This window comes from Polyodon spathula, chromosome 25 (assembly GCF_017654505.1).
Source record: "Polyodon spathula isolate WHYD16114869_AA chromosome 25, ASM1765450v1, whole genome shotgun sequence".
NCBI lineage: Eukaryota > Metazoa > Chordata > Actinopteri > Acipenseriformes > Polyodontidae > Polyodon > Polyodon spathula.
Genome location: NC_054558.1, coordinates 17704984 through 17731235, shown reverse-complemented (window position 1 = coordinate 17731235; position 26252 = coordinate 17704984). Strand labels below are relative to the sequence as shown.

Sequence of the window (26252 nt, the reverse complement as noted above, 5' to 3'; positions counted from 1 at the left end):
GGGCATACTGTGGCGACTTACCTACCAATGTTTCAGAAACCAATGACTACTCAGTAAGGATTTAGTTTAAAAGTTTTCAAAAATATTTTAGCCCCATATTAAATTAATCCAATTATACTGACATTGCAATGAGCAAATTACAAGCAGACGGTGACCTATCTGTATGAGTCACTCAGTTAAAATTTTAAAAAAAAGTAAAGTTGCTAAGTTCATTCTAAATGCATGAATCCGGGGCAGAGTCAAGACAAGAAATTGGTTACAAAAACGCCTTTTCATCAACATAAAATCACTTTGGAATTCTCAAAGCTTACTGCAAATTTTTAATAACGCTTTTTTCTGAAGGGGGGGGGGGGGGGCATAAATTACTAAAAATAATTTAAACAAAAAACGTACATACAAAACTTACTTACAACTAATTGTCTATGTTAATTTCAGGTTTTGTAACTGAGCGCCTTTTTTTTTTCTTTCGGATACAACTTGTGCTGATGGTGAAATGGGTAAAGACGAGCAGGGAATCTAATCCGTTGTTTGCAAGTGGTCAAAACCAACATTTAATGGATTCCTTTTTTATTATGACCCCGTCTGTGATATAAATTAGTGTTTTTTTTTTAAATACCTTTATAGGTTTCTTTTCCCCTCTCTTGAAAATCATGCAGTTTTCATATTGGAATACTTTGCTCAGATGTCCCTTTTCAAAGTTGTTGTTGTTTTAACAAATAGCAAAGGGTTAAGGTTAGTAAATATATCTTATTGAGACCACAGTACACCTCAATTTGATTGGATAAATTTGTTTGATAAATACATTTCAGTAATCATTTAAACTGTCTACAGCCATTTTAAATGTAAAAAAAAAAATCTGGAAATAAGCACACTAGTATATAAGGTAGATTTCACTTTCTGCTGACGTGCAGTGTGGTTCCTTCCCCGAAGACGAATGCACAGTGAATCTTCACGAGTAAAAGGGAGCAGTCCCGGCCGGGGAGCAGTCAGCCAGTCTGCCTGCACACAAGTTCACTCACTCGGCAGATTGAAACTGCACAAGGGGGAAAGCGCCTACTGTATTCGTAAGTATAAATTAATTTGTTTTAATAGATTGAATTCTTCAGTTATTATGTTTTGAAAAGACACTACACTTTCCATTGATCCTCTATTGACGACACGCTTTGCGAGATCGTTCTTTTGAATTGCTTGGAATTATTTTATTGTTGTATTGTTATTTCATTGGACTACTTGGAGCTCTGTTGTATTTGTTCTGACACTATTGAGGTGTACCTGTGCTGGCCCTGCTGCCACAAAGTCAATACACTAAACTAAACTAAAATGAGAACTTTTTTTTTAACCTAGTATGGTACCAGCTATCATTTATGTCAAATTACATGACATTTTTGCAGTAACATGTGCTTCATTTCAAAAGATCACAAGCAAGATCTGTGTGTTCATAACCACAGACATCTCTTAGCTATAAAAGACCAATGGAACACTCAGGTAGAAGCTGAAGAACATTTGGAGACATGTGGAAACAGGTTGGTTTGGCGATACTCTCACAAGGTGGTTAGGTTCATGGATTCAGTGGCGTAACTTTGGTTTCAAAGTTGTGGGGGGCATGTCCCCTGTATCTCCCAGGTAAATTACGCATACGGTTGCATTGATTAACCAACAAAACCAAAAAAAAAAAAAAAAACTCCTATATACTGTAAATACGTTTCTACAATTTGAAACAAAAAGAAGAAATGCACACATAACAATTCTCATGTTGATGTGCTGCGGGCTGTGGCAGGAAAATGGGTAGTTTGGAACAGTATATACAGTATTGTGAAATATAGATTCAACCATATTGGTCAGGGGTAGTAGGGATTTCATATGTTGTATTAGTCCCTCAATATTTGAAATATTGCTTGGTATCAAATCAACGTTTCACACAAGAAAACAATAATGTTTAAACTGTATGCTGAGTTTGTGTGTGTGTGTTTTTAGTTCATGTTAACCAATTGTTATCAAAGGGTTTGTGGAAATGATGACATTTGTTCTGTGTGAACCGTGCAGTGCTGCTTCCTGTTGCAAAGCCCTGGAGGTTTTTGGTAACAGTGCTCTGTATGACTGTGCCACTGTGTGAATTTACCTGAGTTTGGGTGGCACACACCACGGTAATAATTGTTTTGTCATCACTGGTTACTGGGTGAACTGGTACCAGCAGAAACATGGAAGCACCCCGAGATATCTTCTACACTACAAATCCAACTCTGAAAAGGGCTCTTCAGCTCCTGCTCGCTTTTCTGCATCTAAAGACACTGCAGGCAATGCTCTGCATCTCCAGTGTAGAAGCAGAGGACAATGCTGAGTATTACTGTGGTGTGTGGCACCCAAACTCAAGCAAACACACAGTGGTGTGTTCTAATGGAGAACTGATAAAAAAAGAATAAAAAATGCATTAAACCAATGCCATACACTGCATATTAGAGGCATAGTGAAAGAACCATGCCCAAGGATAGTGGTGGTGTCCAAGTCTTAATTAATGGTGGTCTGTGGGTGGTTTGGGGTATCTGAAAAAGGGAGGTATTTGACTTTCCACCCCATACTATGTTAGCTAAAATATTCCATTATGGAATTGAGTGCTGAAATAGTTAATAACAGAAATAATTCCAGTACAATATGTTGGCTATAGTATAGAACCCTCACCCAAAATTTGCCCAGAAACAACTTTTTAATTCTTTTATTTCTTTGCCTGCAAATTAAGTTAATTCAATGCATTCGTTTTACATGGTTTAATGTAATAATATATATCTCAAGGGTTTTGGTATATTGCATTATATTACATATACTACATTGATGCTGAAAGATAAGAAGCACGCCAATATAACGATAATATCGCTACATGATAAAGGGTTAACGTTTCGTCCCAACAGGAAGTACAGCCCCACTTCCTGTTAGCAACCATTGTAACCTGTTGTTGGTTTCCAAGACCGAACAAACGGCGGATACTGGGTTTCTACAGCAGGGTGTTTGTTGTAAGTAAATAGTATAACTTTTAATTTGCCTTTGATGAATGAAAAAACCGTGTGATAACGCCTTTTTAAATATAAGTTTTGTTTTTAGAATATTCTGTTTATTCAATATATTAGCCTTGGATGATATAACTTGAAAATAATATTATTAACGTATTATTACACGAGTTTTAACTTGTTTTCACTTGTTTCGCATACACTGTGTAGTTACGGTATGCTAACACTACAGCAATGGCAAGATTTCTAGATTGTAATAATACGAAGTCTCCTTCTGTGAAGAGATGGAGACTGGCTTATTTTGGCGAATACATTACGTGAGCTGGTTTCTTGTATCCCATATCCTATAACAGTTTTATGTAAGTCTAACTATATTGCATTCAAATGGTGATGATTGTACTATCAGCAATGCCACAATAGACTTATGCCTTCCTATTGCTTCAAGTTGTGCTATTGTAGTCTTAACATATTAATGCATTTTTGGTCGTTGCCCTTTTGCAAGACCTTATTTTGATTAAATTCCTTCGACAGTAGTATAATATATTTTTCACAGGGATGAAAATAAGACTCCCATTGCACAGCAGTTTGACCCATTCCAGGTTTTACTGTTAGTTTAATCAAATACACCTGAGCTTGTTACCTATACACTCGAGCTAATCAGCCTCCTAGTAAAACCTGGAATGGGTTAATCTGCTATGCAATAGGAGTCTTATTGCCATCCCTGTTTGAGCAATACACACTGTAATTTGTCAATATGATATGTATTGTAAATATAAAACATATGCATATCTTCATTTTTTAGCTGTCTGCTGCACTCTCAAAATGAGTGAACAGATCAAATACATTGTGGAGCAGCTCAATAAGGAGCCCTTCAAGAAAAACTTCAACCTGATCACATTCGACTCTCTGGAGCCCATGCAGCTTTTGCAGGTTCTCAATGATGTTCTGGCTGAGATTGACCCCAAGGTGAATACCCGTCGACATTACTGTAACATTCATCAGATCTGTGTATTACTATAACATTCCTCAGATCTGTTTATTACTGTAACATTCATCAGATCTGTGTATTACTGTAACATCCATCAGATCTGTGTATTACTGTAACATCCATCAGATCTGTGTATTACTGTAACATTCATCAGATCTGTGTATTATTGTAACATCAGATATGTGTATTACTGTAACAACTATATGTGTGGCCACTCCCCCATTAGCACCAATTCCCTAACTGGGGAATGGCCACACCAGCTTTACATTTGTTTTTTCTACAACAGCAAAGTATTGATATTCGAGAGGAAATGCCAGATCAGACTGCCAAGCGCATGTTCGGTCTGCTTGGAATGATGAAGTACAAGCTACCTGGAACCAATACAGATACGTACGTTTTGTTCTTTTAACTGAATTATGTTACATTCAAAAAAAGAACCTGATTAAAAACGCACAGATGCTAAAGTAACACTTCTTAATTTGATTATATGTCTTTAACCAGATTTGTGAAGAATATCCCATTTTCAGGATGTGTAATGCTTTTTATTTTTGTTTATGCAGAAGTAGCTTTCGTCAAGGCCTGGTGACCGGCAGTAAGCCTGTGATTCACCCTATACTCTACTGGTTACTACAGCGGACCAATGAGCTGAAGAAGAGAGCTTATCTGGCCCGCTTTCTGATGAAGCTGGAAGTCCCTGGAGAGTTTCTGCAGGACGATGTTGTTGCCGACACATACCACCAGGTGTGCTGTCTGCTAAGCAGAGTCGTGTTGATGCGCAGCTAAATAAAAGGTTCACAGAACATCCCTTTCAACTGAGAATGATATGCTGCTTGTATTTATGGGGTTGCCTTCACTAATGCATAATGACTACATCCATGTTTACGATGTAAATAATCAGTAAAGTATAGTACAAAAATACATTATTGTTACAATCTAACAGTTGAAAATAAATGCCTGTTGCTACATACAGTACTGAGAAGAAGCAACATATATAAATATATAGAGTAAGTGAAACATGGGTGTGGAAAATAATGCTTTAAGTAAAATGGAAACATATTGGTAAGAAATGCATGTTATAATGTGGGGAAATATGCATACAGCAGCCGTTTTAATTAGTGTACAAGGCCCACAGCCCCATTTGATTTCTATGGAGAATGGAAACACTTGTGGCTTTCAGATCCTGTGTGGAATGAACATTGATCTCTTATCATCTTTATAGTTTATTCCAGGCCCCTTGCTAATACAAAATCCATGCAAATATTTCCTTTATTACTGACCTTACAACTGAAGAGAACTGTTTGCATTAGTTTTTATTTGTTTAACTTCCTAAGTGACGTTTGCTCTATTTAATATTTTAGTACGGAGAGCTGGTTGAAGGATTCAAAACCTTACACAAGGAATGTGAGCATCTGAGGAGTTCTGGTTTCTCCACTGCAGAAATCCGAAGGGTAACGAAACAAAAGTATTACCTGTGTACAGTATATTGTGATTGGGTCAGGGTTTCCCTGTAAACTACATTCAAGTCAATGAAATGTCACCATATTATCAGTTCCTATTTACTGTATATATTTATAAATTAATTTAAAACAAATAAAATATAAATATGCATATATACTAATAATAAAGAAAAGTAAGTTTGTATTTTCTGTCCCCCGATTAAACAGCACCACACAATACACAGCTTTTCTTGTAGGAGAGTTTGAACTGTAATCGCAAGGAATTACAGCTGATTTTCCAGGCTTATTTTTTTCAGGATATTTCTGCAATGGAGGAAGAGAAGGATCAGCTTGTCAAGCGAGTGGAGCGGCTAAAGAAAAGAGTAAGGCTGCTAACACTGAAGTCAGAATCCTTGGCATCCTATTAAGCGCATGATATTACAGGGATCAAAATGAGTTTGAACTAACAGGATCACATATCAAGCTGACAGCAAAGATTTTACCCGACAACAGGAGAGGTCAAGTGTTTATTAGAGTAATAATCTAGTGGTATTCTGAGCTGTGATCCAGGAGTAGTAACTAGACACCAGACATATATTCTTAAGTAAATTTGTTGTGAAACTCAATCTTGTGTGTAAGATTTTTTTTTCTGCCAGTTATCTGTAGTGTGGCTATTTGTGCTGTAGGTGGAGACAGTGTCCAATAACCAGAGAATGCTTGAACTGGCTCGGCAGCTACGTGTGGAGAAGGAGAGAGAGCTGTCTCTCGCACAGCAGAAGCAAGAGCAGAAAAAACAGGTACTGCGAACAAAAGATCAGCTTTTCCTTTGGTGCTACTTCAGAAAACAAATCACTGCAACGCTAATTAATGGTGTAGTGTCCCATATAGTACCTTTAAAGAAGTAGCTAATGTAAATCTTATATTTCTGAACCAAGCTGAAGAAGGTTGTTATCCAAATGGAAAATGCATTTGAGATGCTCACAAAATATATTATATATTGATTTTAGAACCCTCATTACTGATGATTAAAAGCCCTGTTCTGGTCTCATTTGCAAATTGCATTTGTTAGAATTCAATATCTGACGGTAGAGTATTCTGATTTGTCTTTATTTTTTTTATTTTTTTGGCAACTTTAAAGCTGTTTCTTGCAGAGCAAAGACTGCAGAGATCGCAACTGCAACTGAAGGACCTTCGACAGGCAGCAGCAGATGCAAAGCCAGAGAGTAAACACGTATCAAACACTATTGTTTTCAATCTTGTACCAATGCCAAAATAAGTGCATAGGGCAAGGGTTGACAAAGAAACAAAAACGCAGATCATGTTGCTTCATTGTAAACTGGCCCAGATAAATTTAAGTACAATGACCTTGCTTAGTTTTGATGTAAATGCTCACCCAGTGCATAGCCCTCTACACTACTAAGTACTGTCCACTCTGTAAAGTTTCCAGTTCTAGGAAATGCATTTACTGGTATCTATATTTACATGCAATATGTTCTATATTGCGGGCCCTTTGTAGCAGAGCACTGATATAAGTTGCTTTAAATGTTTGATGGAAAAGCAGCAATACAACCTTTTTACTTAACTGGATTACTCTGCTCCCCAGTTACCTCATCCAGTGTAAGGACAGTGCAGAAAGGTGTAACTAAACTTCACTTACTGGAGAGCCTTTAATTATTCGTTGGAATTCTTTGCAAATGGAGAGAATGGAATTGCCCTTATTTTCTATGTGTTTCATGAGACAGTACTAGTCTTCAGAATATACATTGTCCTTTACAATATAGCTTTTCAGTCTGTGGTTTCATCCTCTGTGCCCTTCAGAGATCCTGGGGAATTGCTGTTCTCAAGAGATGGCAACCATACATTGATCAATTAAATGGGAAAATAAGACAATTTAATCTCTTTGATGAAATATCTTAAATATGGAACAGTAGGACAACACAGCACTAAAGTTAAGCATTACAGTATATGATGTTTAGATTTCTCTCCCTGTGTTTTTTTTCTGTTTTGTTTTTGTTTTTTAATCCCTATTTAAATTTTATTTAAAAAAAAAAACAGCTGGCTGCAGCATAATTAATATTCTTGATGTAAGCTTTATTTACAATGCATAGATTTGGAAAGAGATTTGGGGGATTTTTGAATGTTTATTTTCAAGCTTCTATCTTGTACCTACACGTATTTATATCACAGTCTGGCAGCTGAAGAATGTTTGTTGTAATGTCCCTTTTTGTCATGGAATAAATTCCAAACCCGCTCACCAGACTAGAATATGAAAACCAAAAATAACTTTATTAGCTGTCAGGACAAAGCAAAATAAATATTTTTTAACAACCTAAACCTGCATGATAGCTTGAAAAGAGGCCCTAAAGCCTTTAAAATAAACACACAAAATACTGTACTCATAAAGTTTAAATTGAGTTAGTTTCCAGAGGGATATTGAAGTAGCTGTCCTGTAAAAAGCCCTTGTATTAACTCCCCTTTGCTTTTGTCAAGCACAAGGTATCCATTGTTTCTCTCACTGATTAAATAAATGTCATATCCCACGAGGGATTATTATACAGTGCACACTTGACATGCAGCACAATGTAGAATTTTATTACATCCCTTTTAAAAACAAGCACTTGTCATTGTTTCAAGGTATGTTTTGTTTTATCTAGTTATGCAACTGAGTGCTGTATTCACTGTGTCCATGGGCGTGAAGATGATAAGAGGAAAATGTAAATGCTAGTATATTTATAGTGACCATTTATGTGAAAATCACCACATCGCACATAAAAGCCTGTTAATGTGTTCTCTGTTTTGAAGATCAGTTATATTCACTAGCTTTGTAATCTTTTCATTTTTTTTTTCAAAGGCAGTTTGTTTTTCTTCAGAGAATTAGATTGAAAAATGACTTGTATGGTGGCATTACCATTATTGAAATTAGCAGGTGCGGGAACATAATACACCAGACTTGGTTGTTTTTCATGAGCGAGGCTGATCAAAGGTACTCTACCGCCTGCTGTAGCTAATTCAGAAAATCTAGATGTTTTCTGAAGTGTTGAATATGTATTTTAGGTTTAATGAAGAGACTGGAAGAGGAGATTAAGTTTAACACCTACATGGGGACTGACAAACTCCCCAAAGAGCTGGAGAGCAAGACAAGTGCTGTGCAGTACCTGCAAAAGGTGGTGTTGGAGCCAGCCATGGGGCATGCAGAAATAGGCGAGCTCGAGGACAAGGTAGTGCATCGAATTAACATTGTATAAAACCCTGCACACTCCTATTACTGTAAGGTGCAGCACTGCCTTCTAGTGGTTGTCAATGTCCTGAGTTTTAAATGGTAAACAGTTGTCTGTTAAATGATCTATGTATTGAAGTCCCCATGGTATGCCATGTGGTGTTTAGTTGTGTCACAACAATGGCATTCCTGAAGTCTTATTGTAGAGGGCTTGTGAAACTGTTATATGCTGCAAGGCCAGAGCCCACGTCAATGGTGGTCTGGTGGGATTTCATTTAAAAGACTGTAGCCATTGAATATATATATATATATATATATATATATATATATATATATATATATATATATGATATATGATATGATATATAGTAGAAAGTAGAAATGCCGGCACTACAAAGACGCCTCAATCATTTCCAACACATACAAGGTGTTTTGTCCCAGGAAAAAAAAATTGAAAGATAAAATACGTTGTATGATGTTTCCATCATATATATCCTAAAGTGTCTCTCAGTTATTCATATTTTAAGAACAAGGTAACTATAAAAACTAAATGAAGCTTACACGTTTCGACATACTGTTTTCATCAGAGCATGTTGATAAATTTAGCTCATAGACTCTGTTAACTGCAGCTGATATCCGTTGTCAATGAACTCTCATTATCTAATTGCATAAACTCACAGTCTAATCAGTTGGTTCAATTTCCACCTTTAGGTGCATTAGATAAGTTATTAGACATTTCATCATAAAACACACAATGTATTATCAATTTATACATAGCCAACAACAAATTGTTAATTCTATTAACATTGGAAACAAGTGAATTAATTGATTCAATTTGCATCATTATGAAAAACAGTCCATTCATTGTCCTAAGCGTGTCCAACAACAGTTCAAATGCAATATTCATAATTATGTCAACATTAAAATACCATTGGAAACATACCAATATATCTGACCTATTATAAATTTCATATTGGAGAACAATGATACAGAAACAAAAAATTCCCTATAAGCCATCCAACAATAACTTGTAATTAAGGAATTTCATTTTAGAGGGAACAGATTAATTCCTTCATTGAGACCAATGGGTTCTACAGTTTGGGTGGCAAATGCCCAATATGATTCTCTCCGTAATAATAAATGTGTTAGATTGCCATCTCAAGTTTTTTTTAATGTTGACATAATTATGAATATTGCATTTGAACTGTTGTTGGACATGCTTAGGACAATTAGTGGATTGTTTTTCATAATGATGCAAATTGAATCAATTAATTATACTGTTTCCAATGTTACTAGAATTAACAATTTGTTGTTGCATATGTATACATTGTTAATACATTGTGTGTTTTATGATGAAATGTCTAATAGCTTATGTAATAGATCTGCGTTTCATTCTAAAGGTGGAAATTAAACCAATTGATTAGACTGATTTTATGCAATTAGATAATGAGGTTCATTGATAATGAATATCAGCTGCATTTAACAGATTGTATGAACTCCATTTTTCAACATGCTCTGATGAAGACATTATGTTGAAACGCGTAAGCTTTATTTATTTTTATTTTTACCTTGTTCTTAATAAAATAAGAATAACTGAGAGACATTACATTACAGTACATGCATAGAGCTGAATGGATTATATTTAGGAATCCCTGTGAGGTTTCCCTGTGATTTACTCCTGTGTCCGTATACAGACTGTCTTTAGCTGAGGTTCTAAGTGTATTATAATCTAGATTATTTTCCCAGTACTATCACCTGATTTGCCGAATCCTGATAAGCAGTACATTTTTGTTCCAAGCAGTTCCTCTCTTTCAGTTTTATTCCTTTGCGAACGTTGACTATTTGTTACAAAAAGCAGCTAATGCTTAAATTCAGATTTTTTAATTTTTTTTTACATTTTATTTTTAGATCCGTGAAATTAACATTACGATTAACCAACTGATAGAAAAACGAATGATGAGGAATGACCCGATGGATGATAAACTTTCTCTTTTTAGACAACAGGTAAGTTTTACCAAAACTAACAAACCACAGACAGCCCACACTTTTTATTGTGGGCTCCAGTTCGTTGCCAGAAAAGGGCGTTTCCCAATAAACTGTTTGAGATCTCTGTGCAACTATTCAGCAACAAAAGCTAAAGACACGATAAGGTGCACAACAGCAGGTGCCCATGCAGTTGGCTTTGAACACGGCAAGACATACCTGTTTCTAATCCAGTAATAGGCCTAGCGCAACATGTTCCTGCCCACTATTAAGGCCACTTTGTAATACTTTTGCCAGTCGGTTTGTAAGCTGTCTAAATGTGGGTGGGAGACTCCAAGTGAAGTAGGCAGTTGTGTTTAGTGTGGGCCTTTATTGGGTAAACAACAACAACATACATGAAGAGTCTGACGAATTGTGAACAGCAAGTGTATTATTGATGGCTTGTTTTGTCAAGTAGTCGTGAGTCATTTGCTTTGCAACACAGTGATTACATTCAGGTGATAGGAAGGGAGGATAGCAATTACCATTACAGTTCTCTGCTCTACTCAACTGCTCTACTCAACTGCTCAAAGTTCAAGATTGTCCCAGTTGTTCAGAGAAAAGATGCCTATGGATTCCAGTCTTAACCAGTAACCAGGGGTGTGAATGTGTTTACAGACCAGACATTCTAATCTGGTGATAAATTGGAAGAACAGTTCCGATAGTAAAAGCTAGTTTTCTTTAATCTGAAAAATATGTTTTGCATCTCAATAGTCCTAATTAAATCTGTGCAAACCAGATCTGAAAATTCGCTGGTGATCAGATAGTTGAATATTTTCCTTTTGGAGCTTTGAACTAGTAGCCGAGTAGGAATTAACAGCTGCCCTCCTGTTCAGAGATTCATAATAATAATAATAATAATACTAATAAAGCAACAATGTTGTTATAATACCATGTTAATTGTATTTGTATTTAGGTCTGCAGTAGTTTTTAAACAATTTTTTAAAATAATTATTCTTTAATGCTTTAAGTTGGCCTTATGGACCAGTGGTAGGGTTATATATTTTTTTGTTTTAGTAAAAAATCTAAATTTAAGACACAATGCATGATAAAATAGATAACATGATGATTAACATGTAGAGAGAGATAGTGGGATATGTGTTCATAGTAACAATAAACCACAATACTGTACCATTGTAGAACCCGTTTGCAGATAACACACACTGTTTAGCGTTGTAAAGTATTTATAACTGAGAGCTTTTAAAGCTCTCAGTTATAAATACTTTACAATGTAACATTTCTAATGGCAGTATATGTGAAGATCAGTTTACTTCTAGGGACCGGGCAGCTGCGACATCCATCAAATGGAAATGACTTTGTCAGTAATAAGCATTGATAAGCTGGTACTAGGGACGTATATGTGATTTCAATGATCTCATTCATCACAATACTGCTGTATTCCATTGGCCATGAATTTAATGTATCTAAAAAGAGGGTGAAGTAAGTGAATGTGAGACAGTTTTCTCATCTTTTCTGCAGAGAAGTTTATCATTTCAGACCTGCCAAATTCTTACCCCTTTTTTACAGTACCATATTAGGCAGAAACCTGGCATGCAAACCCAAAGCTGTTGCCAAAATTAGCCTTAATATGGATAAGGTTTGTAAGCAGTTGCACAATTTTTTTTTTTTTTTTAAACCAAAATTAAAACGAGGCAACATATAACAAAAAAGGTTGTGGGAATCAAGTATGTTCAGACTAATGTAACTGTGATCGTCACAGGGCACTATGACCTGCTGATGAGTTAAAAACAAAACATTGCTAAGCAAATGTGTGTGCATGCCTGGGAGTAGATTCCATTCTGCTGTTTTTAATTCCTCAATGATCAAGACCCTCCTCATGACAAATGGTGACCATATAAAACAGGTTATGGATGCATTTATGGCCTTTAACATACTGATTTATACCAAGAAATCCATGACTTTACATGTTGGTAGACACATTGATGTACTGTAATGAATTTGTTTGAGTGCAGTCTCGGGGTCTGCTTAGTTTACTGTAGTAATGACACAGGCTGTTAACAAGACACTCGGATGGTCACTTTCCATGTTTCAGTGCTTTGCAATGAGTGTCTTCTTATTACAAACTTCCTTTGTTTCATTTCAGTCCAGACAATATACAGTATGTTTGTAATTTTGTAAAGGGACCAATCAGGAGAAAAATGGCAGCTTAAAAACACAATAGGTAGCACAGGGTCATTAGTGCCAGTTTTGTAAGGAATGACTTATGCCTTGGAATTTGACTGGATATGTATGTATCAGTATATAGTACAGTTGGTATGAGAAACAATCTAGCCCCAGGATAATAGCTGGTTGATGTTAAGGCACAATGTCAAGCAGTACCGTTTCTGCTGCAGTAACTTCACCTGCTACTGTGTGCACAGGCATCCATCATTGCGCGCAAGAAGGAAGCTAAGGCAGAGGAGCTGCAGGAGGCGCGGGAGGAGATGGCCAGCATGGACAAGGTGCTGACGGAGAAATCCAGCAGGGTGCGCGACCTCGACAGCAATGAAGTGGTGCAAGGGGACGAGGTAGGAACGCGCATCTGTATCTGAGTACACCGGCACTGACATTCAGAGCAGAATCATTTCCAGAAAAGAGATGTGTGAACATGTGAGTGTCTGATTTCCTTTCATTTGCAGGGTTTGAAATAAGACTCACATTGCATAGCAGGTTTGGTTTCCATTGCTGGTTTAAGACACACCTGAGCTTGTTACCTATACACTGGGGATAATCAAGATCATATTAAAACCTGGAACAGATTAAATGGCTCTGCAGTAGTCTTATTTCCATCCCTGATGTGTATGTGATGTTTAGTTTAACATTTAAAAAAAAAAAAAATCAGCTAACAACTGTGGAAATACTTTGAAATACTTTGTAATAATTATCATAAGTTCAGCTGGCTAACTTCAAACATGACTTTGTTTGTTTTGGACTGTCAATAATAATAATAATAATAGTGCAGCCAATTTGTATTTGACTTACCCTGTTGTGATTCCAACACCCAGCCACCTCAGGTGGTTGTGCAAAAAAATATATAAATACATTTATTTAATAATAATCAACCTTGATTTAATAATCAATCCAATTTGTAGGATGGGTTGAAGCTTTTATTTTATTAAACCCAGAAAAATGAGGTTTTCCCAAGAGGGTTGCATTGATTTGCCCTTGCATGTTTTATTTTTATATTCCTCAAGTGTTTGGGAGCGTTCTTTTTATTTGTCAAAGATGTTTGTCACAAGAATGTTTATAAATAGCATTTAGCAAAATGGGTAAGCACCTTGGAGAAAAATAAGCAAAAAAATTAAATCTCAATAGAGGTGCAATAAAATCCTTTATTTTCAAAAAAGCACTATTGCGTAACATTCACAAACAGTATTCCTTCTCTATAATCTGCTAACACACACCAATAAATAAATACGATTGTGGGACACTGCAGCTTTAAAATACTCTCTGGAACCATTTATTTTTAGAGCAAATATTTATTTGAAGAACTTTGCCTTTCTTTAAAAGGTTATTCAACTGATTATCATTTTTGTATACAGTATATGACGTGCATTACATTGTAGCGATACACATCAATGAACAATGACGAGACCACAGGCCAAACATCAATTATCTGCTTCTCAGAGTTTGCTACATTCTCATGCATATCTTTTAATAGAATAGTGAAGAAAAGCTTGAATCTGGCCAGTATCATCTAAAATGTGTTGGATAAAGTCTAATGAGATGTGTACTTTTCACAGGCCTCCTTTTTAATTATGTCTGTGTACTTTAGGTAAAACATGGCATCAGATACATTACACAAGTGTTATAATAATAATAATATACAAAAAACTCTACTGTAGCTGTGAAACCAGTGTGAAGAAGCTAAACTTCACTAATGCGCTAGCCCCCACCAATTGTGTCTGTTTGGATTTATTTGTTTGGATTTCTTTAATCTGTCCAGTCCAAAGAACTGTAGTTATTTTTATCTTAGGATATTGATAGGCTAATGGAAGAATGCCTATCTGTTGAAAGAAACTATAAATGTTGTTTAAAATAGTCCATTGTGGTTGACATTGGATGATATATTTACAGTACATAATACATCTTTTCAATGGTGGTTAATACACAGATAATAATTGTTATTGAACTGAATACGATTACAAACCAATAGGGTTTTTAGCCAATTTTCAACGTTTAATGGTCCGTGCAGACAATGTGCAATGAGTAATCGTAAACAAATCTATATTGAACGGTGTTTCAGCTTTACAGTGTCAGCTATTGTTAACTTTCCTGCCTGAGTGTTTTATGAGGCCCTGTTACATGGGTACCTTGGTTTCAAATCCTGACTGGGTGAAAGGCAGGCAAAGTAAACATCTGACACTTTTGCATTGCGCTTTTTCTTGGAAAGATTTAAAAAGTCTTTGGCTAATGGCCATCTCTCCATTCTATGCCTGTGATGGATAACTGAAAACTTGAGCGCATGTCGCACTTGATTTGACAAGATGTTTAAAACTGCGCTCCTCGCAGCACAGATAGTGCATGCCCATAACAGGTAATAGCATTGCCTTCTACCCTGCAGGCCAATTAAAAAATGAAAACAAAACGGTTCTATAATTTAATAAAAAATAGGGTTATTTGCATACTGAGTTCCTCTTTTGTGCTGTGTACTGTTGCTAGGGATAAGCTGAGCTGTCTTGGCTTATCAAAAGTATTTTCCATTTTGTCAATGATGAATAGCATGGGTCACACTGGAAGTGTTTGGCTGATCTGTATATAAGAGTGTCACACTTCAGTTAAGATTCCAGGGTCTTTCCTGCTGTATTGTACCCCAGATTGAACTGTAGCGTATATTTTTAGCAGCATTGTACTTATATGGGTAAAGCAGTAGCAGCAAGCCCTGCAAATAGCAGCACTGCAATTCTAAGCAGAGGTAGTTTGATTGTATTGTAACCAGTGACATATTATTTCATTCATATTTAAAAATGTTTTAAGTTTAGACTAACAGCTGTATTTGCAGGGGAAAAAAGCAGGCTGAAGCCTTTGAGCTTCCACTGTTAATTAGGTACTGTATATATTCTTAACCTTGTCTGCAGTAAAAGACAATACAGACTGTTGGTTGCGTACAACTCGTTTTTATTTAAAGCAATTAGTCACTTGTACCAAACTGTATTGAGTGGCTGAAAAGCAAATGTCCTGGTCTTTCAGATTACACCGTGTAACAATTTTTTTTTTTTTTTTTTTTTTTGTTCCTGGGTAGTAAGTGTTATTTCCTAATTGATTATGCCTCAAAAGTATAGAAAATGGCTATTATTCCCCACAAACTTTGCTTTTGTGACCAGGACAGTGATATTTCAAAATATCACTATTTCCAATGGGAAAATGGGCAAGTGTGTGTCTTTTCGCTCACATAAAGTCAGAAAAAAACAACATATGAATCCAAATTAACATGTGTTCATACTAAAGTAATACAAAAATGACTACAAAAGATTTAGAAGTGAGTAGTTTTTCAAGCTTTACGATTATACTGTAAATAGCCAGTTTCTATACTTTTGAGGCATAAGCAATTAGGAAATAACACTTACTACCCAGGAACAAAAATTGTGTTACATAGTTTTATTAATGCTTTAAGCCTTAATGGAACTTTTTTTTTTTTTTTAAAGCAGTCGTGCTTTTCATAATATTCTTTGGTGATGCTGCAGTGATGCAGTAGCTAATTTAAGGACCTAAAGTGGATATGTACACAGAGTTAGATTTGTACTGAAATCTCAAGGCTTAAGCTTAATAACCTTAATGTAATTAAAATATATATATATATATATATATATATATATATATATATATATATATATATATATATATATATATATATATATATAAAGCACTTTTTTAATCTTTGTGGGCTAATCCCAGCTTGATTTTGAAGATCACAAAAATAAACAATGTGATTGTCAGTCTGTCAATTACATTAAAATGATACATTCGCTAATATAGTGACAGTTGTCAGCAGATCCATGTGACAGGGAGGCGCTGTGGGTTATTACGCTGCTTTGTTAATTCCCCAAACCTTGACTGCCCTTGGTTTCCAAAAATACGCAAACTATACACTCGCACACAGAGGTTCATGTTCCTGTGGCATAGAGCACATAGTGTAATCACTGGGTTTGTTCTTCCACCTAAAACATTTAGAGCTTTTGGCTCACTGAAAGAGCAAACCAGAACTGAAAGACAGGGAGACAAAAAAAAACTAGCAGGCGACCGTTTGAAGATCGAATGAAGATCTTCTGGCATCGCACCAAGGATCATTTGTGTAGAACATACGACTGACCTTAGGGAATCAAAGACTTTGCAGCTTTATTAGTTCTGTGCATTTGTTCCTCATTTGTGTAATTTTGATTGCTGCTTTGTACAAAGCACTATGCAGCTACAATAATATGCTTAAGCAGTAACACAGAGGCAGTTTGATAGGGTTGTTGGTTGTATGATAAAGGTCTGGGAGTGGAAGTCTAAAAATGTCTGGTATCTTATATTCTCGTGGTGTGTGGAATGTGTTGCCTGACAAGTAGCCCCACAGAGTTGACATTGTCTGTCTGAGGTGTTGGTTTTTTGATTTTTTCTCTTTGCTCTGCAATGATCCACTCTCTGTCTTGTTGTATTAGTTGGTTTTGACATAAGTGCATAAAAATGATTAATTTAAACTGACAATTGGGAAAGCTTGAATTCTGAAATTTTATGCAGGTATCTTAGAAGAGTATATACATTTCCATTTAGTAGTCATCTATCCATGCTGAAAACACCCTTCTCCTTATAATCTCCACTAATAGCCACACGCTTGTGTCTCTGGTGTGCCTTTTGTTCGAAGGTGTGAGCGATCCATTTCATCGTTTGCTACTGGATCCTTCTCATCTCGTCTGCTGCAGCTTAGAGCAAAGTGTCTCTTTGTAATAAGATGTTCTTGAAACACTGGATCAGGGACCACTCAGTGCACTGTCCTTAGCAGGCACAAACTGTTCCTATACCCTAAGAAGGCAATACTTGAACAGCCGATCACATATTGGCTAGTACAAATGGTGTGAATCAAACTAATTTCTCCCCCACGATGAAGATACATGTCCCAAGTGACTAGGAATATAGTGGATACCTGCATCTGCACTTGTGGCTACTGAATGCTACAGGCATAAGGGCTACTGAAGCTATATTATTAACACCATTCCATGCATTTATTATAATTACATAATTTCAAACTCTGTTTCTTAAGGTAACCTATTTATTAATGGTTTCTTTCTTTCAGTATTCTTCAGTATGTGCTGCATATGAAACTTTTGATTAAAACTATTGAAACCTGAGATCAACATACAATTTCTTTAATAAGGACCAGTTTTTGTCTTTTGAAAAACATTGGTCATCAACTTTTATTTTATTTTAGAATGTTTTAAGTTATGGAAGATATTTAAAAACTTTTAAAAATCTGTATGGATCTTCCTCTAGCTCACAAAGAAATGTAACCAGTTGTGAAGAAATGAACTATACCGAGCACTTGTAATGGTTTTAAGATGGTTTTAGGCTCATAAAAGCAGGAAACGATGTGGGCTATAAATAGCAAGAGAAAATGGATTATGTGTTAAAGTTTGACTTCACCTCATCCATTGCTTGTCCTTCATTTCTGATCTCTGCAGGTCAAAAGATTAATCAACAAGCTGCGGGGAAAGAATGTGGTATTCAAGAAGAAACGTCAGGTGCTAACTGATCTAAAGAGGGAGTATGGTATCCTACAAAGGACAGAAGAGATCCTGAAACAGCGGCATGAAACTATGCAGCAGCAACTGGTAACCTGATTGTCTTTCCCATTTGTACATGTGTAGGTTCTGAAGCACAAATCACAGTTACAGTATAACCTTCCTAGAAACCATTTAACACCTCTTAACCCCCATTGCTACCCATTTGCTGAGAGCTGGGCTGACGCAAAACTGTTCTATTTGAGATCTATGCATCTGCTAACTGCCTGCGTCTGTTATGACCGCAGATAACTTTTTTAGTTCTTGAGGCGACCTATTGTAAGCACTCTGTGGCCCATTGGTTTTGTACATTTTAATGTCACGCTGTTGTCCACTGAGGGGATTTAGAGTTGCACCTGTTATGGTTAATCAAGTGTATTTTAGAATAGCTTGTGTTTTATAAGACATTTGATGTAACGCAGATTTAAAACTGGGAATCTTATCAGGCCACCACAATTCAATTAGTCCTTTAGATTTCAGCTCCTTTAAGTACACCATTATGTTTCCTAATGTTTGAGTCAGTCTAGGTTTTAAGCAAACCCGAGGTGATTACAAAGTGGCAATGATACAGTGCACTAGCTTTGCAGTAGTAAATGGTTTTATAAGTAGTGCAATGAGGGGTCACTTGTATTTGGACATTCTTTCCAGAAGTTGGACTAAAATGCTAATTGATTGTTGGCCGCCTTGAATATCCTCTTTCTCCTCATTCACAGCAAGGAAAACCAGATCATGTCAGCCTGCCTGTCAAGGGCACCCATATGAATTAACATTTGCATTGGCAAAGTGAAAACAAAAAGAAAAACTTTAGAGGGGTGTGATTTAGAGAAACGCACATTTTAATTAACCAAAAAAAGAGTTTTTTGCATCATTAAATGATATGATAGTTTCATACTCACTTTTCACATACTTTCTAGATCAGGTTGGTTTATTGTGCTTAATCGGTAGCATAAGTTTTAACAAACAGAATAAGGTTTATTAACTAGAACTATCCCTAAGAACCTACTTCTGTCCCCTGCATGTGCAAACACTGATACAGATGGCTTCATGCTTGCCAAGTATGTATTTTATTATTTACAGATCTACAGAAACACAGTGCAGCCTTGTCTTAACTACATCTAGGTTTGGCGTAACAATGTTATTACTAGTTCTGTTGGCACAGAACCCTGTTGGAGAAACTGAACTTACAAAGTGTTTTGCACTTTGAAGTGTCCTTTGTTGGTATTAATACAGTTTGTGTAGATATAACCCTTGAACTAGGTGTGACAAAGTGTTCAACACAGCTATTGCACATTAGCCAACCACTGTTAATATCCTGTAAGTGTAACGCAGAAGGACTGTTGTTAAAGGCTTCAATTAAAAGCACGTAAATACTACACTTACCATACTACTTATGTGTTAAGTTCAAATGCATTATACATATTCTTCTTATTGATTTTAGTATGTATGTATGTATTTATTTGTTCCTACTATGGCCTGTCATCTAACAGACTCTGTGTTGCAGATCATTCAGGCTTAAATGCCATAAAGGCACTTTTTGTAGAAGAGAGGGTACTTTCTTTCACGAAAATGGAAAAATGTGCTAGATGTTTTAGATGCTTGAACAGCAGCCATGTGAATATGTGAGGATTTGTTTAGCTTCGCACTCATAAATAAAGCCCTGTGTCTTCAACGCTTTCTGTCCATTTCGTGTGTTCCCAGCAATCCCTGGAGGTGAAGCAGGGTATTTCTGGCTACAGTGACACCCAGGAGGAGCTGGAGAGAGTGTCTGCCATTAAGAGTGAGCTGGATGAAATGAAGGGACGCACCCTGGATGACATGTCCGAAATGGTGATTCTCTTCCTTTAGGGTTATACAGCACCCCCTGCCATCATTTCAGCATCCTGCCCAGTATGTCTATAAAACATAGGCTGAAAGACGATTTACATCAGCAGCACTTTACAAAAAGACAAACCTAATATAATAAATAATGAATTGTATAGAAATAAGTTGTGCTATAGTGTAGTAGTATTTTACAGCCATTTGTTAAAGGAAGCAATTACAGTAAAAGTCTACAATGGCATCCTTTAAGTTTCAGAGAAACATGTTTTATATTGTTCATCTATATCCAATGGGAAAGGCAATGAAGAAACCTGTTACAGACATCCAAGATTAGTAAGAAACTTGTTTTTGAACCCTAACCCCAGCTTGCAGTTCAAGCTGGTTTAAAACTGGCACAGTGCAGACGCTTGGCAGGGAGGACAACTGAATGATGGAATCCATCATTCCAAGCAGCTGCTGTACATGAGATCATAAATGACCATATCTTTGGCACGAACAGAAAGGCTTTGAATTCCTTTGTCTCGGTTCTCTATCTATCATATTGCTTCATGTGAAATAAAGACAGAAAGGCACCTACAAGACAATACAGAACTTCAAATGGTAGAATTAGGAAGGATGCAGTTGCACAAATTCTCAATTTTGCAGTTTAAATTAGTTTTTTTTAAATGCAAGCTTTTATTTATTCCATAATATTACACGTCAGATATTTAATCAGCAGTGTTTTACTAGGTTGCTATTCTGTAATACAAAACTAAGCAACTTTTTTTTTTTTCATTTATGGTATCTGATAATATACTATAACCTTGAAATTCGCTGTCTTGATATGTGTGTTACCAAATTTAGCACAGCTTCGTTCCATGGTTTATAAATCATTATTTTCCACTACCCTGACAGCGTTTGTTAACCCAAACATTAGTATAACTTTGGAAAGGGTATATTTTAATCTCTAATTAGTAAAAGCATGTGAAATGAAGTTAAGAACAACATCTCAAAATATTATAAATGAAGCTGGAAAAAGTCGTTACAGCCTGCTAGAACTACACCAGGAGAATGACCAAAGCACATCCAGTAAACCTTTTTGAAATATCAGTTTCTCTTAAGAATCTTTCAACAGTGATCTCAATTGTGTCTGTTTCAGGTAAAGAAACTAAATTCTGTGATTGCCGAAAAGAAATCTGCTCTTGCTCCAGTTATCAAAGAACTGAGGCCATTGAGACAGAACTGCCAGGTGGGTTTTGCTACAGATTACTGCTGCTTTGTAAAGTAATCCACACAGTCACTTGCTGCTGCTGTAGAAACGTAGAAATCTAAGGACAGTTATCTCCTGTAGGACTGCTATAATTTATTTTATGCTTTTGTTAATATTTTGTAGTACCATTAACAGTTTAATTGATAATATATTTTTGCATGCTTAGATTTCAGTTCTAAGTAAGTATATTTCTAAGTAAGCCTAACCGCAGGAGCTATGCTGAATTGTTAATGGATTGCAATTTCTGTTTACTGAGGTTTAAACCAATTATTGTAAATATAAAATGAAGCAAACTCTTGACAATGCCATATCAATAAAAAAATCCCCCCTCTTTGCTTGTAAGTGTAAATGGACTAGCGCACTACTAGCTCCTTACTTGGTTGTTTGTTGATCGGACTACACATGTCTGACTTATATTAGAATGCTCTAAAAAAGCATTTGAAATGTACAATGACAAGGATCAACAAGAGGGCTTCAGCAGTGTGACACCAGTGTTTCATCCACGTGAAATGGTGTAAAGCTTTGTGTTTGGTCTTCATAGGCTTACAGCTCTTGGTGCATGCTAACACCCAAAGGCTGACACTGTGACTGACAAAGACACACATGGCCTTCTGAGTCACGCAGTGCTGCAGCGCAGATTCATTTACATGACTTTTTGCCCCTTTTGCCCAGGAATTAACCCAGGAGTATGAAGAAAAAAAAGCACAGTATGACAGCTGTGCAGCAGGTCTGGAGAGCAACCGATCCAAACTTGAGCAGGTACAGTACCATATAATGAGGCCACTGTGGCCTCTTTGACTAGTGTGAGGGTGGGTTGGTTGCCTTATATTAAGTGCGCAAACCTGCAGAGCACATTCTGTTTTTACATGCTTCTTGTATAGGTGACTGTTTCTAAGAGGGAACCATTTGTTAGATTTATTTGGAAATTGGTAAATGCCTTCATAATGGTGGAGATAAACACAAAGTAACAAAGTCGTCCGCCCCCCCCCCCCACCAAAAAAAAAAAAAAAAAACATCTAAAACACACACCAACTGGCTTATAATGGATCTATGAGCATATTCGTTTGCAAGCGCACTTTGGTTCTTTTTTTAAATGAACTCAGCACACAGCTTTAAGGTCTGTCCACATTGGAGCAAATAGCGGCTTGCAATGGAAAGTTGCTCCAAAAGTTGCTTGCAATAATTTACTCAAATCTAAATATACCTTAAGTAAATTTCTTAATTGTGATTTTAATGAAAGAAGTAAGAAACAACAACTTTTCTGCTCTGCATTAAAAATGATACAGAATCACAGTGTGCAAACACCACTGCTTTAAGAATAGAAGCAGACAAATAGTCTTATTTGAACCTTTAGGGTGTTGATGTCTTCTAGCACGTATCTTTGGTTGAATTAGAAACATTAAACACAGGCTAAACAGAGATTTATTTATAATAAATATTGCGGCTTCTGTACAGTAGCAATTCAGTCAACACAAAACAATTGGTCAAGCAGTCTGTTGCAATGTATACCTCTTTGATCCCATTCTCTTGGGTCAATCTGTTCTGTGCCAGATTCTAAGCACTTTTTGAGCATTTCTTTTACTACGTTTTACAGGAGGTGCGAGGACTTCGAGAAGAAAATGCTCAAGAGGAGAGCAGATATCATTTAATCAACTGTATGAAACAGGTAAGAGATGAGACAGGCTGAGTTTGGTAACTCTTTCAAATGCCTCCGGCATTAGTAATAACCTAACCCCCCACCCCTTCCCTTTCTACACAGGTCATTGAAATGCAAATGCAGAGAGCTTCTGATGAAATGAAGGCATATGTGTCTGCTGATCTACAGGAAAGAAGAAAGGCTGTCAGGTTAGATTTACATTAGCCAAATACACATGCTTTGCATGAACTAGAATTTGAAATTGGTATTTGGTTCCTTTTGCAGCTATGAGGATCAGCCCTTGAAGCTCTCCACACAGGCAGTTTTTTGTCTAGAAAGCTCATCCTTTTAAATGATGTTGTTGTGCACTTGACATGTTTGCATAGAATTAATTGTCTGAGACACCATTTGATTAAACTCTAAGGGCCATATTTTCAAAGGGTTTACTCAAGTACTTAATTAACATATTTTTTGAAAAAAAGACACCTGCTAATTTTACAGAACTAAAACCAAACAACTGAGTAATAATTTTCAAGTCCTCCTAAGCACTTTTTTTTTCTTACAAAAAATAAGTTAAAGACTAGAGCGAACCCTTTGAAATTATGGCTCTAAATGGCTATTGCATTTGATATGTATTGGATAGAATGTTGTTTTTAAAATATACACATTTGGACATTGTTGCTGTTTTAGAAATGTGTATCTCACACTCTTAAACGTGTTTGACGTTTAGTTCATGTCATTTGAAAAATATCTAACAGCTCTTTTTATTGTATATCTTTTGTATAGGGAGCAGTATACCAGGAACATTCTCGAGCAAGAAAATCTGGGCAAGGTGAGTGTTGACCGTCTCATTCCTACGAGATTAGAGAGACCGGTCTGCTGCTGTTGACATCTGTAACTGATCCCTTGAAAACAGATCACGCTAGCCTTTCTGCACGTTACATTTGGGAACAACATGAGCTGTTTAGAAAGACAGACGTACAGATGACAACCGCACATTCCTGCTAAACCATTTGATAAATAAATTGTAATACAGACCTGACAAGTTGTTATATATAAATCAACCTGCCTAGAGTAATACATTATACAATCATCACCCCCTTTTCCTCACTATCTAAGACTGATGAGTCTTTACAGATAGGAATCTCTCCCAGCAATGGATTAGAACTGTTCATTCCCCTGTGCATTAATCTTAGAAGTCTGTTTTCTTTTCCAGCTGGCAAAGCATTTCCTCATATCCTGATGTCCTGTTTATATTTTGCTGTCTATGGTAAAGAGTAGAGTTCAGAGTTGCCAACAGTTGCTAAAGTATTCTGGGCCACTCTGTACAGTCTCTAGCTAGTTGAAAGACTAACATAAAAATAGCAGAACTGTGTATAAAAGCTAATACCGTTTTGAATTGACTTAAGTTTATTTGGGATTTCCTTGTATTTGTTATAGAGCTTTTATGTAATTTTCTCCAAAACAAATTATTTAAGAGTAAGAGTATTTTTTTTTAATGTAGTATGTCTAATGGAATCTCTGGTAGAGAAGTTATGCAATTCTAGCAATGCTGGTCCTGGGGAAAAGAAAAAAAAAATCATCATCCGCCGAGCTCCTTCAAATTATCCCTCCACACTCCAGTACAGTCCGCAAATCAGCATTCCTAACTCCTCCATTGAAGCAGAGCCCCTCCTCACTCATGATGATCACTGTGTAACTCTCCGTTTTCCTTCCCAGAAACTGCGTGAGAAGCAAAAGGCTGTGCGGGAGAGCCACGGGCCCAACATGAAGCAGATGACAATGTGGTGCGACCTTCAGCAGCTGATGGAGTGCAAGAAACAGTGCTACCTGAAAGCACAGAACCAGGTGTCCATCGGGCAGGTCATTCAGGAGGGCGGGGAGGACAGGCTGGTCCTCTAGACCACCAGTGAACTGAACAAGCACTGGCATTCTGGCAACTAACCAAATACACCGAACGTGAAGCACAGCCTGGTTGGGTTTGCTTTTGTCAACTCGCCCCCACCGATAACTTGTAGACACAAGTACCACATTAATTGCTGATTTTGACCAAAATTAAACGTGTGGCCTCAGAGGTGTTGACAATAGAGGGTCCGGTAGTCTGATATATGATGTATATTTTATAATAATATTATGAATTGTATGTGTAACGCTGTCAACCCTGAGACTGATGTGCTTATAACTCAGGCTTGTGTTGTGAATGTTCATAGTAAAATATTTATATATGTTTCTTGTTGTTTTCAATTAGAGTTATATTCCATGCTACACAGTATACCTGTATTTTCTTTCTCTGTGCACCTAAATACCTTCCTCTTTCCTTTGCCTGTTTGACCTTTATTTAATTGCATACCATAATATTTAAAATACATATGTTTAAATAGCCTTAAATGTTGTTTCCCCCTCAACAGGACCATAATATGGCAATATGTTACTGTTTTGTTGTACTTTATTTAAGTGTATTATCGCCTAAAAAATATAACAAAATTAAACAGAAGTTATTAATGTCTCCATATGTAAAGAAAGAAAAAAAAAATTAACAGATTTTTTTATTAACAAGACCAGATGCAGGAAGTTTTTGTGTAAGTTGATTCATTTCCTATTGTGCAAGCATTCAAGGATTTTTTTTACCATTCTCTCAAACACCAGAAAGCACATGTGAAGATATGTATCGCAATGTTTTAAGTGATGATTATTTCTTTATCTGTGCTTTGCATACCGAGCAAATGTTCTGGTAGTTGGTAGAGACACCTGATTTGAGAAGTTTTAGACTGTCAGGCAGTTGGTGTTGTCTCTGCCTTGGCATGTCTGTGAAATGATTACGTAGTTTGGGGAAGGCTTAACGGCTATCTATATAAAGGGGGTAAATCTTATTTGGGGAAAAAAAACATATTTAGTGGCATTACTGCTGGAGCCACTGGCTGTTGGTAAAGGCAGTTATTTCATATAGAAAGTCAATTAGCAAAACATTGCAATCCCTGTGTAGGAATAAATAGACTGAATGTTACCCCATCAAAAGCAAGACTTGTTTTTTGTTAGCCCTCTTCATGAATGAGTTGATTACATTTAATACACCTTTGCAGGTGGGTAGGTTTGGGTGTCTGCTCACTCACACTCTGCAAGGACCGGGGAT

At 36.5% G+C, this 26252-nt stretch overlaps 1 protein-coding gene across 2 annotated transcripts; it reads left to right on the top strand.

The window, feature by feature from the left end:
* Positions 1-930: 930 nt before the first annotated feature.
* On the top strand, positions 931-26252 carry LOC121300359 (intraflagellar transport protein 81 homolog). Of its 2 annotated transcripts, XM_041228923.1 has the most exons (20): positions 931-1064; positions 2904-3005; positions 3802-3965; positions 4274-4377; positions 4548-4728; positions 5346-5435; positions 5741-5806; positions 6110-6220; positions 6562-6646; positions 8478-8641; positions 10549-10644; positions 13044-13190; positions 18321-18470; positions 20118-20246; positions 21376-21465; positions 22159-22245; positions 23081-23152; positions 23246-23331; positions 23909-23954; positions 24842-26252. In XM_041228923.1, exons 1-20 carry the CDS (start codon positions 935-937, stop codon positions 25022-25024), a joined length of 2283 nt encoding a protein of 760 aa, XP_041084857.1. In that variant the 5' UTR covers positions 931-934; the 3' UTR covers positions 25025-26252. The 2 variants fall into 2 exon arrangements, with proteins under 2 accessions (XP_041084857.1, XP_041084858.1); XM_041228924.1 differs by lacking the exons at positions 931-1064; positions 2904-3005; positions 3802-3965; ... (4 more) ...; positions 6110-6220; positions 6562-6646 and adding an exon at positions 6703-8137 and having other exon boundaries at positions 24842-26249.